The sequence below is a fragment of the Oncorhynchus clarkii genome, chromosome 1, assembly GCF_045791955.1.
Source record: "Oncorhynchus clarkii lewisi isolate Uvic-CL-2024 chromosome 1, UVic_Ocla_1.0, whole genome shotgun sequence".
In the NCBI taxonomy this organism is placed as follows: Eukaryota; Metazoa; Chordata; class Actinopteri; order Salmoniformes; family Salmonidae; genus Oncorhynchus; species Oncorhynchus clarkii.
In genome coordinates this window covers 62033446-62046225 of record NC_092147.1, presented here as the reverse complement: position 1 = coordinate 62046225, position 12780 = coordinate 62033446, and the positions used below count along the sequence as shown (strand labels likewise).

Here is a 12780-nt window from a genome sequence, read left to right as displayed (position 1 = left end):
AGAGGTGTTTTGGCCCTCCAGGACCGGAATTGTAGCCTCGCAAAGCCGCCTTATCCTGCAAGCTTACATAAAATGTTGCACGGATATCGTTTTATGTAAGCTTGCAGGGTCAGTTGGCTTTGAGGCTGCTGGAAGTGGGCAGCCCTGTTTTAAATGGTGGCCCTCTAGTGGTCAATGTGTTAAACTGAGCATCACAGTTTACTGTCCATCATCATGCCTTTGATTGCTGAGAAAATGTAACATTTAATTTATACCTACATAGGGCACAATAAGACATGTCTGTTTATTTATATCTGTGTTCAAATGTGTTTCACTGATTTGTCCTAATTCGTTTAGACCTGTTGTGTGGTGCAATGGCTTAGATATTGCATTCAACAGATACCAAACTGAACTCTTTTCTAACTCCTCCTCTGACAGAAATGCTCCGTTGGAGGGTTATATCCAACAGTTCCTGTACACTTACCGCTATTTCTGTACCCCTCAAGAACTCCTTCAGTTCCTGATGGGCAAATTCACCAGTGCAGCAGCAGGGTATGTAGGCTACTATCGCCAAAATTGAAACGGACATAAAACAAAATAGATTTTCATGCTCTTTGGATGGTGGCCTGACACCCTGTGTTTGCTTAGAAATATAATTGGAATGTCCATTCTAGTCATTGTGTTTCTTTGGTTTTGATTCTGTGGAATTAATGTCTGGTCTAATAATTGTCTATGGTAAAATGCTAATTGAAGAAAATAATAAGAAAATGTTTGGCCACTTGTCAAAAAATGAAGCCAAATTGGCAGTACTACTATAACTGTCTATCATAAATAGCTGCTGGAAAATGTGGCGAAACAGCATTTGCCCCAGTACTTTAGAAGCAGCAGCATCTACCGGGCCAATAACTTCTCAGCACATTTCTGCTTCTTAGTTCAAAATTAACCTGCCATTGTAAACTATTGAAGACTACACGCAGAAAAGTCGTGCTATTTGTATTTGAGCAATATGATTGGCCGTTCACTCAAGAATCACTAGGATTTTGAACCTGTAGTGCCACCTCTGCTTCCATAACTTTAGATTGAGGTCAAATAAGAAAACTGTTAACATGGGCTTGTTTAAACAAGGATCACATTTTTTGCACAACTATAATTATGTTGGCATGAATGCTGCCTTTGAAAATGAGCTACATTCTAACATACTTTTCTTATTCATTATTACTTCATGAAAATTTGACAAAATGGTTTAACATTGATAACATAATTCAAAACCAGTAAGCTGCGATTGGGATAAGTCCAACATTCTTCCAGCATGTTTATGAATGTGTTACTTGAGTGTATGAATCCAGAATGGAAGTCCTTTGTTGCAATAACTGATATTATCAGTTTGATTGAATAGGGCCATTCAATTTGCCAGCTTTTCCATTCCTTTCCATTGTTTCCTGCAATACTCTGACTACATCATCATTCAAATTAAATAAAAATGTCTTTGTATAGGACTTTTTACAAAAATAAATTCATAACACATGAATTTCTGAAACCCACAGAAATAATTTGCTTTCCTAACAGTGTTATCCATATTCTGCCTTTTTGTTCCCATCTCCTGAGAGAAGATCGCTCTGCCTTCATTTAAATTCTTCTATACATTTTTTTTCCTGTTTTCTTTGTGGGCAAACAGTATATGCCTGTTCAGGGTCCCCTTGAGATGGAAGCGTTTCCCACAATCACATGATTTCTCTCCTGTGTGACACTTTATATGCATTTTCAGGTATGTTATTTAACCTTTATTTAACTAGACAAGTCAGTTAAGAACAAATTCTTATTTACAATGACAGCCTACCGGGGAACAGTGGGTTAACTGCCTTGTTCAGGGGCAGAATGACCGATTTTACCATGTCAGCTCGGGGATTCGATCCAGCCAACCTTTTGGTTACTGGCTATCTGCCGCCCCATTAGGGACTCCTTGCGAGTGAAGCTTTTGCCACAGTGACCGCAGCTAAATGTTTTCTCCCCTGTGAGTCATATGTTTTGTTAAGTTTCCCACATACTTTTTTTTCTCTAAGTGAATCCTCAAGTGTGTCTTCAGCCTACCAATCACAGGGAAGCATTTGCCACAGTCAACTCAGCGGTCAGTTTTTTTTTAGACGTGGTGCCGGGTTTTCTCAATGGTGTTTTTGTACACAGTGGAAGGTTGGGATCTAATGGTAGTTGATGTCAAGTCCTACTGGGTCGCTACTTACGACTGAGCTGTGACTGGAGGCATTGTTTTTGATTATCTGAATGGTCACAGAGAATGTGGAGACCCATTGGGTGGGTCACGGTGCGAAAAGGTTTGCGATCCAATGTCTTAGTCACTCTGGGTCATCCTGATCACATTCCCTTTTCACACAGGCAGAAGTGAAATTGAGTCTTTGATGTAAACAAAAACAAAAAATCTCTTGAAGCTGCTCTTCCTGCTGACTGGTCCTGAGTTCCTCCTGTTTCTCCTTAATCTGTGTGGGCTATGTGTCCTCCTACACGAGACTGGGTCCTGCTCACAGTGCTGCTGCTCAGGGGTAACCCCGTTAGAGACAGCAAGAGAGAACCAGAGGGAGTCTATTATACGACGTTTTATCTCCGGTCTGATCTGCAACAGTCTCCGCAGCTGGTCATTCATCCTCTTTAGATCAGGAAATCTACTCCTGGTACTCTGCTACCACTTTCTCTACTACTGCAAGAATCTCTATGGCAACCGCCGATAACAAACACTCATTCAGAAACATGCTCGGAGACTGGATTTGAGCCATTTTGAGTGGACCCTTGAGTACTCGTTTCAATGGATCTTAAGTTCACACAAGGAATGTTGAAAATCAAGACAAACCTGCCTCCAATTCTAGTTCTGTGTTTTCCTCTTCTTCTTTTGTTTTTCATCAGTTGTAAAGCCCAGAATGAACAACAGCAGCGCCAGCTGGATGGGTGTCTGTTCTGGGGTAGATGAGAACAAAAATGTGGATTGAGAAATGTTGTTCTAGAGCGGGGGTGTCTAACTTATTCCGTGGAGTGCCTAGTGTCTGATTGTTTTGGGTTTTCCTTTTTTTTCTTCAGATTTTTGATTAAGATCTAGACAACCAGGTGAGGAGAGTTACTTACTAATTAGTGGCCTCAATTCATCAATCTAGTACAAGGGAGGAGCAAAAGCCTTCAGACAATCGGTCCTCCATGGAATGAGTTTGACAGGTGCTCTAGAGGAAGTTGGGTTCTGGGCTAGGATAGATAGCTGGAGGGAGTTGCAGACTCATGTCTAGCACACAGAGGGAGATAGAGTACAGACATACGTTTTTTCGCCCCTACAGTCGAGTTGGTCTCAAAACATGTAATCTTTTCACGACAAATCTAAGCCCAGGCCTGAATCACTTCTCAGAATGTCAGGCCTGACTCTGGCAGAAAATCAACTCTATTTTCAGGGGAATTCTGAAAAGTAGCTAGCCAGAATTAATGTTACTCTTTTGTAATAATGACAGCTTTTTTAACACCCCCCTCACCCACTATGTCTGATCTTAAAATACTTTAGGCTTGGATATAGCTCATTTTGAAGATAATCTATGTAAGTAGAATGTCCGGTCTAGATATTCTATTTCTGTGCTTCTGTGTGATCTTCACATTCCTTTTTCCACCAGAGGTGATCCAGATGTGTCAGGGGACAGTGCTAAGGTGTACCACCGGAGTCTGGATGTGCTGCAAACCTGGCTGACTGACTACATAATGGTGGACTTCAGCCCCAAGTCCAGCCTGCTGATGACCCTGGAAAACTTCCTCACCACTGAAGTAATTACAGAGCTGATCAATCATCAATTAATCACAAAAAAGCTAAAAACCGGTCACTCAAGAAATGAATCATTGGATGAATGTCTCAACTGGGCCGGCAGGAAGCCTAGCGGTTACGAGCGTTGGGCCAGTAACCAAAAGGTTGCTGGTTTGCTTGTCCGAGCCAACTAGGTGAACAATCTGTCTGTGCCCTTGAGCAAGGCACTTAATCCTAATTGCTCTGGATAAGAGCATCTGCTAAATTATGTAAATGTCAACTAATTAGCGAAATCTGTAGCAGTGTTGTTGCTCTTGTCTATTTTTCAGTGTTTAGCCATGCAATACTCTGAGGGAGGGTTTTTATAATGATCTGGTTCTTATTTAGGTGTCTCCGTTAGACAGTAGAGGAGAGAGACTTTTGACCACTCTTCAGAGGTCTCCCAGGAAGAGGTGGAGCCAAGGCTGTGGGAGCCCAATCAGCATGCAGGAGGATGATGATGATGCACTGTCTGTCCATACCTCATGCAGAAAATCAGCTATTGAGTACTCTGGAAGGAAGGTCCATAAAAGGATTATTATGAGTGTACTATTATGTTGTTGATGTTGTTTTTCTTGCCAGAAAAGAAAATGGTTGGTTCAAAGTACTGAAAGTTTGTCTGACTCAAAAATAATCAATTTACACTATGTATTTCAACTGATGGGGACCATCAGAGCTGCGTTGTATTCATTACGTGAATACTATGTTGCATTAGCATCAAACATTGGCACCAAACGGAAGAAAAGAGACTGAATAAAGGAGGGACTACCTGGACTTGTCCAATAAGAACCACAGTGTGTGCCCTAATCAATACAGCGACGGTATATACAGTACCTTCAGAAAGTATTCATACCCCTTAACTCATTCCACATTTTGTTGTGTTACAGTCTGAATTCAAAATGGATTAAATATATTTTTTTCTCTCACCCATCGAGACAAAATACCCACATAATGACCAAATGAAAACATGTTTTTAGAAATGTTTGCAAATGTATTGAAAATGACATACCGAGATATCTATTTTAAGTATTCACATAAGTATTCAATACATGTTAGAATCATCATTGGCAGCGATTACAGCTGTGAGTCTTTCTTGGTAAGAGCTTTGCACACCTAGATTGTACAATATTTGCACATTGTTCTTTATCAAATTCTTTAAGCTCTGTGTAGTTGGTTGTTAATTATTGCTAGACAGCCATTTTCAAGTCTTGCCTTAGATTTTTAAGGCCGATTTTAAGTCTAAACTGGAACTGGGCCACTCAGGAACATTCAGTTTCGTCTTGGTAAGCAACTCCAATGTATATTTGGCCTTGTGTTTTAGATTATTGTCCTGCTGAAAGGTACATTTGTCGCCCAGTGTCTGTTGGAAAGCAGACTGAACCCAGGTTTTCCTCTTGGATTTTGCCTGTGCTTAGCTCTATTCCATTTAATTTTATCCAGCAAAAAACTCCATCTTCCTTGCCGATAACAAGCATACCCATAACATGATGCAGCCACCACCAAGCTTGAAAATATGAAGAGTGGTACTCAGTGATGTGTTGTTGGATTTGCCCCCAAACATAACACTTTGTATTCAGGACATAAAGTACATTTCATTGTCCCGTTTAAAAATAAAAATAAAAGTTTTACTTTAGTGCCTTATTGCAAAATGCATGTTCTGGAATATGTTTTATTTTGTACAGGTTTCCTTTTCGCTCTGTCATTTAGGTTAGTATTGTGGAGTAGCTATAATGTTTTTGATCGATCATCATTTTTCTCCTATCACAGCCATTAAACTGCCATGTAACTGTTTTAAAGTCACCATTTGCCTAATGGTAAAATCCCTGAGCGGATTCCTTTCTCTCCGGCAACTGACTTAGGATGCCTGTATCTTTGTAGTGACTGTTGTGTATTGATACACCATCCAACGTGTAATTAATAACTTGTCCATGCTCAAAGGGCTATTCAGTGTCGCTTTGGATTTTGTTACCCAATTGGTGCCCTTCTTTGCGAAACGTTGGTTGACTCTGTGTTTGAAGTTCACTGCTCGACTGAGGGACCTTACAATTATCTGTATGTGTGGGCTACAGAGATGAGGTAGTCATTCAAAAGTCATGTTCAACACTATTACTGCACATGCAACTTATCATGTGACTTGTTAAACATATTTACTCCTGAACATAATTAGGCTTGCCATAACAAAGGGGTTGAATACTTATTGACTCAAGACATTTAAACTTTTCATTTTTCATTAATTTGTAAAAATGTCTGAAAACATAATTCCACTTTGACATTATGGGGTATTGTGTGTAGGCCAGTGACACTAAATGTAATCCATTTTAAATTGAGGCTGTAACACAACAAAGGGGGAAAGTCGAGGGGTCTGAATCATTTCTAAAGGCACTGTATGTATTCAAAGCCAGAACCTTTCTAAGTTGATGTATCTCTGTAGAGCTTCCAGTGGAGGATATCCAGTGTGGTTGAGCCCCAGTCGACTCAGCCTAAAGACAAGGCTTACTCCATAGCAGCAGCCCTGCCCCGGCCCTACTACACCTCGCTTATGGATGACATCTCCAGTGCCTGCCTTAGAAGCGAGGAGAGACACCCCTTTAGTCAGAGTGAACACAGCGCCCAACACACGGCACAGCAACTCACTCTACTGCAGCAGGTACACACGAATGCACGCACACACTGGCATGCACACATCGTGCAAATCATCGTGCTGCAACATATGCACAGACATGCAATTTCTACCTCTCTCATGCATTCACACTCACCCACAAACATTGTCATTTATAAACCCCAGGGGGAGACAAATCACTCCTTTCCTTATTTTAAAACAGATTCACAGACCTGCAATATATATTTACATTTACATTTGAGTCATTTAGCAGATAAATCTGTAAAATAAGCTTTTGGTTTGAATTTTTTTTCTCCAAATGCAGGAAATGTTTCAAGGCTGTCACCCAATTCATTTCCTCAACTCTAAATTTCAAGGAGTCAGGGACAAAGCTGTTTGTGTCACCACGTGAGTAAATATTCCCTGCGCTCCAAATAATTTCAGTGGCTTTTCAGTCAGATTTGTTTGAAGTACCAAATGAGTACACCAGAATGCATAATCTGAACACATTATCACTTGCTAGATAATGAGCCATTCGTTCCAGTCAGCCATTGCATCCCTGACAATTTGGGACATAAAATAAACCATTCATCAACAGCCCAGTCTCTCGGCTGACTGCCTGTCTTCTGCCACAGACATGCGTCACACTCTGTTCCTCCAGTAGAGGGCAGCAGTCTATTTGTTCATGAAGGGACTCCACAGGACAGCCACCTCCAACAGCTACTGAGATATGCTGACAGCGTCTCCAATTGGGTCTCTGCAGAAATCGTCATCTGTGATTCGATAAAGGTGAGATCTACTAGTAACGAGGCTACAACTCTGTTGGACAGTACGGTGTGATCTCTATATCGACGTGCATCATTCATTCATTGAACACACACACACATCATTTCTTTTCATTCACAGTCAGTTGTTGCCCATTGAATATAATTACGTGAGAGCCATCAGATGCACTTATATGATGTGTTCTTTGTTTTCTATAACGATTTGTGTGAATGCATGACCATCGGATCTCTCTTCTTCTTTTCTTGCTGCAGATCCAAGCGGCTTTGCTCACCAAGTTTCTCCTAATTGCCAAACACTGCTATGAATCAAGAGACTTTGCCACAGCAATGCAGGTCCTTGGAGGCCTGGAGAATGTGATTGTCAGGCAATTACCGGTAAGTCTGCGTGCCTGCATTTGAAACGGCACTCTATTCCCTACATACATACTATTCCCTACTTCGGACCAGAGCCATTTTCGGAATCACCCCATGGAAAAAAAGAAGAAGAATTCTACACAGACAGGTGGAACGTTTGTAAAGTAACGTACCTCTTAGGCCCTTTATGAAGGGAAATGTCTCTTTTACTCTACTGTTATGGAAGCCAGAACATCAGAATTTGTGTTGAAACAAGACGTAGGAGGATGTAACGGCACCGAAAATGGGTGCTTACCCCGTGAAGTGCAACAGAAACGTCCCGTTTTAATTGTGTAAGTGTAACAACTGAAATGGATGTATTCTTGTTGTTTCTCCGTGTTCTAATAATATTCTACCTGTTCTAGTCAATGCTGAACTTTTAAGGGAGTAAAGCTTCCGTAAGTGTGAGACAGATTTATTGGTTCTTGCTAAATGAAACACCTCTTCTCTTGCCGATAGGCTTGGAAACATCTGTCTACCAAGGTGTGTGAGGTCCTTGAGGATCTGCGAGCCGTGCAGGTGAGGCGCGCGCACGTGTGTGTGTGTGTGTGTGTGTGTGTGTGTGTGTGTGTGTGTGTGTGTGTGTCCTCTGCTGTACCAGAGACGTGGTGCTTCAGGCAAATAAACCGAAAGAAAAACACCTTCAAGCAGCACATCTGTGTGTGAAATTCTGTGACATGCTCACAGCTGGTCAGCATTTTGTTATATTAATTTTTTTACTGGTTTATTTAAACGATTGTTATATAGAAACTAATCTTGTGCTACCAGACATCACACCGTATTTTCATTTGAGAATGGCTGAAGGCTGGTGTAAAGTACTTAATTAAAAATACTTTAAGTAGTTATTTATGTTATTTTTGGGGGTATTTTTACTATTTTTGACAACTTTTAATTCACTACATTCCTAAAGAAAATAATGTACTTTTTACTCCATACATTTTACCTGACACCCAAAAGCACTTTTTACATTTTGACTGGAAAATAGTCCAATTCACACACTTATAAGAGAACATCCCTGGTCATCCCTACTGCCTCTGATCTGGCGGACTCATTAAACACATGTGTTTTGTTTGTAAATTAATGTCTGAGTGTTGGAGTTTGCGCCTGGCTATCTGTAAATTACAATTGGGCCATCTAAAAATCCAAATTACTTCACAGATCTTCATTGTAAAGGGTTTAAACACTGTTTCCCATGCTTGTTCAATAAACAATTAATTAACATGCACCTATGGGATGGTCGTTAAGACACTAACAGCTTACAGATGGTAGGCAGTTAAGGTCACAGTTATGAAAACGTAGGACACTAAAGAGGCATTTCTACTGACTCTGAAAAACACCAAAAGAAAGATGCCCAGGGTCCCTGCTCATCTGTGTGAACATGCCTTAGGCATGCTGCAAGGAGGCATGGGGACTGCAGATGTGGCCAGAGCAATAAATTGCAATGTCAAATTGCAATGTCCGTAATGTGAGATGCCTAAGACAGCGCTACAGGGAGACAGGACGTACAGCTGATCGTCCTCACAGTGGCGGACCACGTGTAATGACACCTGCACAGGATCGGTACATCCGAACATTACACCTGCAAGACAGTTACAGAATGGCAACAACAACTGCCCAAGTTACACCAGGTACACACAATCCCTCCATCAGTGCCCAGACTGTCCGCAATAGGCTAAGAGAGGCTGGACTGAGGGCTTGTAGGCCTGTTGTAAGGCAGGTCCTCACCAGACATCACCGGCAACAGCGTCGCCTATGAGCACAAACCCACCATCACTGGACCAGACAGAACTGGCAAGAAGGGCTCTTCACTGACGAGTCACGGTTTTGTCTCACCAGAGGTGATGGGCGGATTTGCGTTTGTCGTTGAAGGAATGACTGTTACACCGAGGTCTGTACTCTGGAGCGGGATCGATTTGGAGGTGAAGGGTCCGTCATGGTCTGAGATGATGTGTCACAGCATGATCTGACTGAGCTTGTTGTCATTGCAGGCAATCTCAATGCTATGTGTTACAGGGAAGACATCCTCCCTCATGTGGGTCCCTTCCTGCAGGCTCATCCTGACATGACCCTCCAGTATGACAATGCTACCAGCAATACTGCTCATTCTGTGCGTGATTTCCTGCAAGGCAGGAAAGTCAGTGTTCTGCCATGGCCAGCGAAGAGCCTGGATCTCAATCCCATTGAGCATGTCTGGGACCTGTTGGATCGGAGGGTGAGTGCTAGGGCCATTCCCCCAGAAATGTCCGGGAACTTGCAGGTGCCTTGGTGGAAGAGTGTGGTAACATCTCACAGGAAGAACTGGCAAATCTGGTGCAGTCATGAGGAGGAGATGCACTGCAGTACTTAATGCAGCTGGTGGCCACACCAAATACTGACTGTTACTTTTGATTTTGACCCCCCATTTATTATTTCTGTTAGTCGCATGTCTGTGGAACTTGTTCAGTTTATGTCTCAGTTGTTGAATCTTGTTATGTTCATACAAATATTTACACATGTTAAGTTTGCTGAAAATTAACACAGTTGACAGTGAGAGGAAGTTTATTTTTTTGCTGAGTTTAGTTTGCATAATATAAGGGGTTGAAATCATTAAAACCTTTACTTTTGATACTTAAGTATATTTGAGCAATTCCATTGACTTTTGATATTTAAGAATATTTAAACCAACTACTTTTAGACTTTTGCTCAAGTAGTATTTTACTGGGTGACTTTTACTTGAGTCATTTTCTATTAAGTTATCTTTACTTTTACTCAAGTATAACATTTTAGGACTTTTTCTACCATTGGCTATGTATTTATTTATATTTGTATAACCTTTATTTAACTTAGGCAAGTCAGTTACGAACAAATTCTTATTTACAATGACAGCCTACCCCGGCCAAACCCGGACAACGCTGGGCCGATTGTGCGCCGTCCTATAGGACTCCCAATCACGCCCGGATGTGATTCTGCCTGGATTCAAACCAGGAACTGCAGTGGCCTCTTGCACTGAGATGCAGTGCCTTAGACCGCTGCGCATATAAAACCAAACTTGATGGAAAATATTCTCAAGTAACATTCAGTACACGTGCCGACCTTGGAAGAGGAGGGATTTTGCTCAACTTTACAGTTTATTTTTTTCATGAAATCAATGTTATAAATCAATGGAAGAGTAAGACATCTGTTTGTGAATGCTCTTTCTCTCTCACACTCACTCTATTTCCCTCTCTCCCCTCCCCTTCCCTTTTTGTCAGGTCTTTCTGAAGAGTGATAACCTGTGTCTGATGGGAGGAGAGCATGTGAGGAGGAGACCCACCCTCCCTGCTGTCCACATCCTGGCCATGCACATCCAGCAGCTGGAGATAGGAGCCTTCACTCTGACCAGTGGCGCCTACAAGTGGCCAAAACTCAGGTGAATGAACGTAATGCAATTTCTCAGGGCCGGTTTCCTGGACACAGATTACGTCGTGGATGTTTTAAGGAGAATCTGAATGGAGTTTTTGAAAGTGGGTTTAAATCAAGGACTAGGCTTATTTAGGGTCCGGGAAACCGGCACCTGGGCCTGTATTCACAAACTGTCTCAGAGTAGGAGTGGTGACTTAGGATCAGTGTAGCCTTTTAGATCATAATGAATAAGATTATATGGACAGGGAAAATGTGATCCTAGATTCACATGCTTTGTGAATACATGCCTAGGACTATGTTTAATCTGGGTCTAGAAAATCTTGTAGCCTACACAAGGCCAAAACACTCAAAATACTTGCCAATAACATTTATTTGCATGTATCTACATTTGAGATTAATTTTGGTCACCTTTGCACTGACAGGGATATCAACCTGACACTCATTGATAAACGGCATAAACTTGAGATTAACTTTCTCCCTCGATGTAACGAAGTGGGCCAAATTGCCATCAAACAAGTTTCCCTGTGTCCTTCTACCCACTCAAATATGGCGGCCAGATGCTGGGTTCACAGAAAGTCGCGGCGGACGATAATGACACAGCTGCTTATTCTGTGGCAGTCGTGTACGATTTGGGTTCCTCTACTAAAGCTAGCACACAGCCAGATGGTGTATCGGGGATAGGGTGTGATATTAGGAGATGTGGCACACCAGGTGCTCCGAGACGCATCGATGTTGACAGATGCTGTGGTCATAAGGGTCACGGTGAGAGGCAGCATCACAGCTGGTTATGATAGACCCTAGGTTCCCCGACTACTCTGGAAATCAGGTCACTTACTGTACTGTATATGGTGCAAGTGTTCAGTAAAGTGGTGGGAAACTGTTTGTGTTTCTGCCGCAGATGAACAATAGCAAACTCCTTTTTCTCCTTTTTACTCTCTCTGTCTGTCTTGTTCTCCATCTCCATGGTGGCCCCAACTTTTACCGCGGCATTTGTCCTAATTTTCTGTACTTTCTTTCTTCTCTTTGCCGCTTTATCTGCTTCTTTCACTCTCTCTCTCTCTCTCTCTCTCTCTCTCTATCTCTCTCTCACACTCTCTCTCTCTCTCTCTCACTCACTCACTCACTCACTCACTCTCAAGAACCATAGCCAAGGTGGTGAGTCAGGTGCATGCATTCCAGGAGACGGTGTACTCCTTCACTCCTGACCCGGGGCTGCAGGCCTACATCAGACTAAGAATAGCCCACCTCAGTGGCTGTGACATTCCCCTGCTGGCTGCGGACAACGAGGCCAACTTCCACCACAACCCCACTGACCGACACACCCGCAGGATCCAGGACACACTGAAGAGGGTGAAGGCCACCTTCCAGTGACCCCCATCCTTGCTAATCTAGGATCAATTTGGTTTATTAAGTCATAATGAATATGATTATATGGACAGAGAGGACCTATTCCTAGCCCAGGTCAGACAACTACTCAACAGACTTCGAACCCTCCACACCCCACTGGGTTCCTATAGTAGCAGGGACTGGGTGGGTGTCTGGGAAAAACTGTTCTTTTTTCTCTGTTTATTGGTAATATCTTTTTTTGTAAGAATCCAGCTCAACCTCCCACATTGCACCCCATAGCCTGACAACCCACAGCACACATCCAACTCCTTGATTGTCTCCAAAGCGGACTCCAATGTCAAGTGAAACTTTGAAATTTTTATTTTATTTTTTTATATTGGGATGAGGAGAGTAGAAAACAGTATGGGACTTTTAAAAATCCTTCTGATGGAGGCATATGATGCTCGCGTTTCTCTTACACGAATTTTGATTGCTCGTCT

General features: G+C 42.2%; 1 protein-coding gene across 1 annotated transcript in view; it reads left to right on the top strand.

The window, feature by feature from the left end:
* Nucleotides 1–12341, top strand: part of LOC139416790 (kinase non-catalytic C-lobe domain-containing protein 1-like) — a 47555-nt gene extending 35214 nt beyond the window's left edge. The window contains exons 21-30 of the mRNA XM_071165861.1: nucleotides 418–531; nucleotides 3633–3780; nucleotides 4145–4318; nucleotides 6228–6443; nucleotides 6721–6803; nucleotides 7031–7184; nucleotides 7433–7555; nucleotides 8033–8092; nucleotides 10804–10961; nucleotides 12094–12341. Of these exons, the coding sequence (XP_071021962.1) occupies nucleotides 418–531; nucleotides 3633–3780; nucleotides 4145–4318; nucleotides 6228–6443; nucleotides 6721–6803; nucleotides 7031–7184; nucleotides 7433–7555; nucleotides 8033–8092; nucleotides 10804–10961; nucleotides 12094–12325 (1462 nt within the window). The 3' untranslated portion in view covers nucleotides 12326–12341. The remainder of the gene's footprint in view (nucleotides 1–417; nucleotides 532–3632; nucleotides 3781–4144; nucleotides 4319–6227; nucleotides 6444–6720; nucleotides 6804–7030; nucleotides 7185–7432; nucleotides 7556–8032; nucleotides 8093–10803; nucleotides 10962–12093) is intronic.
* Nucleotides 12342–12780: the final 439 nt, after the last annotated feature.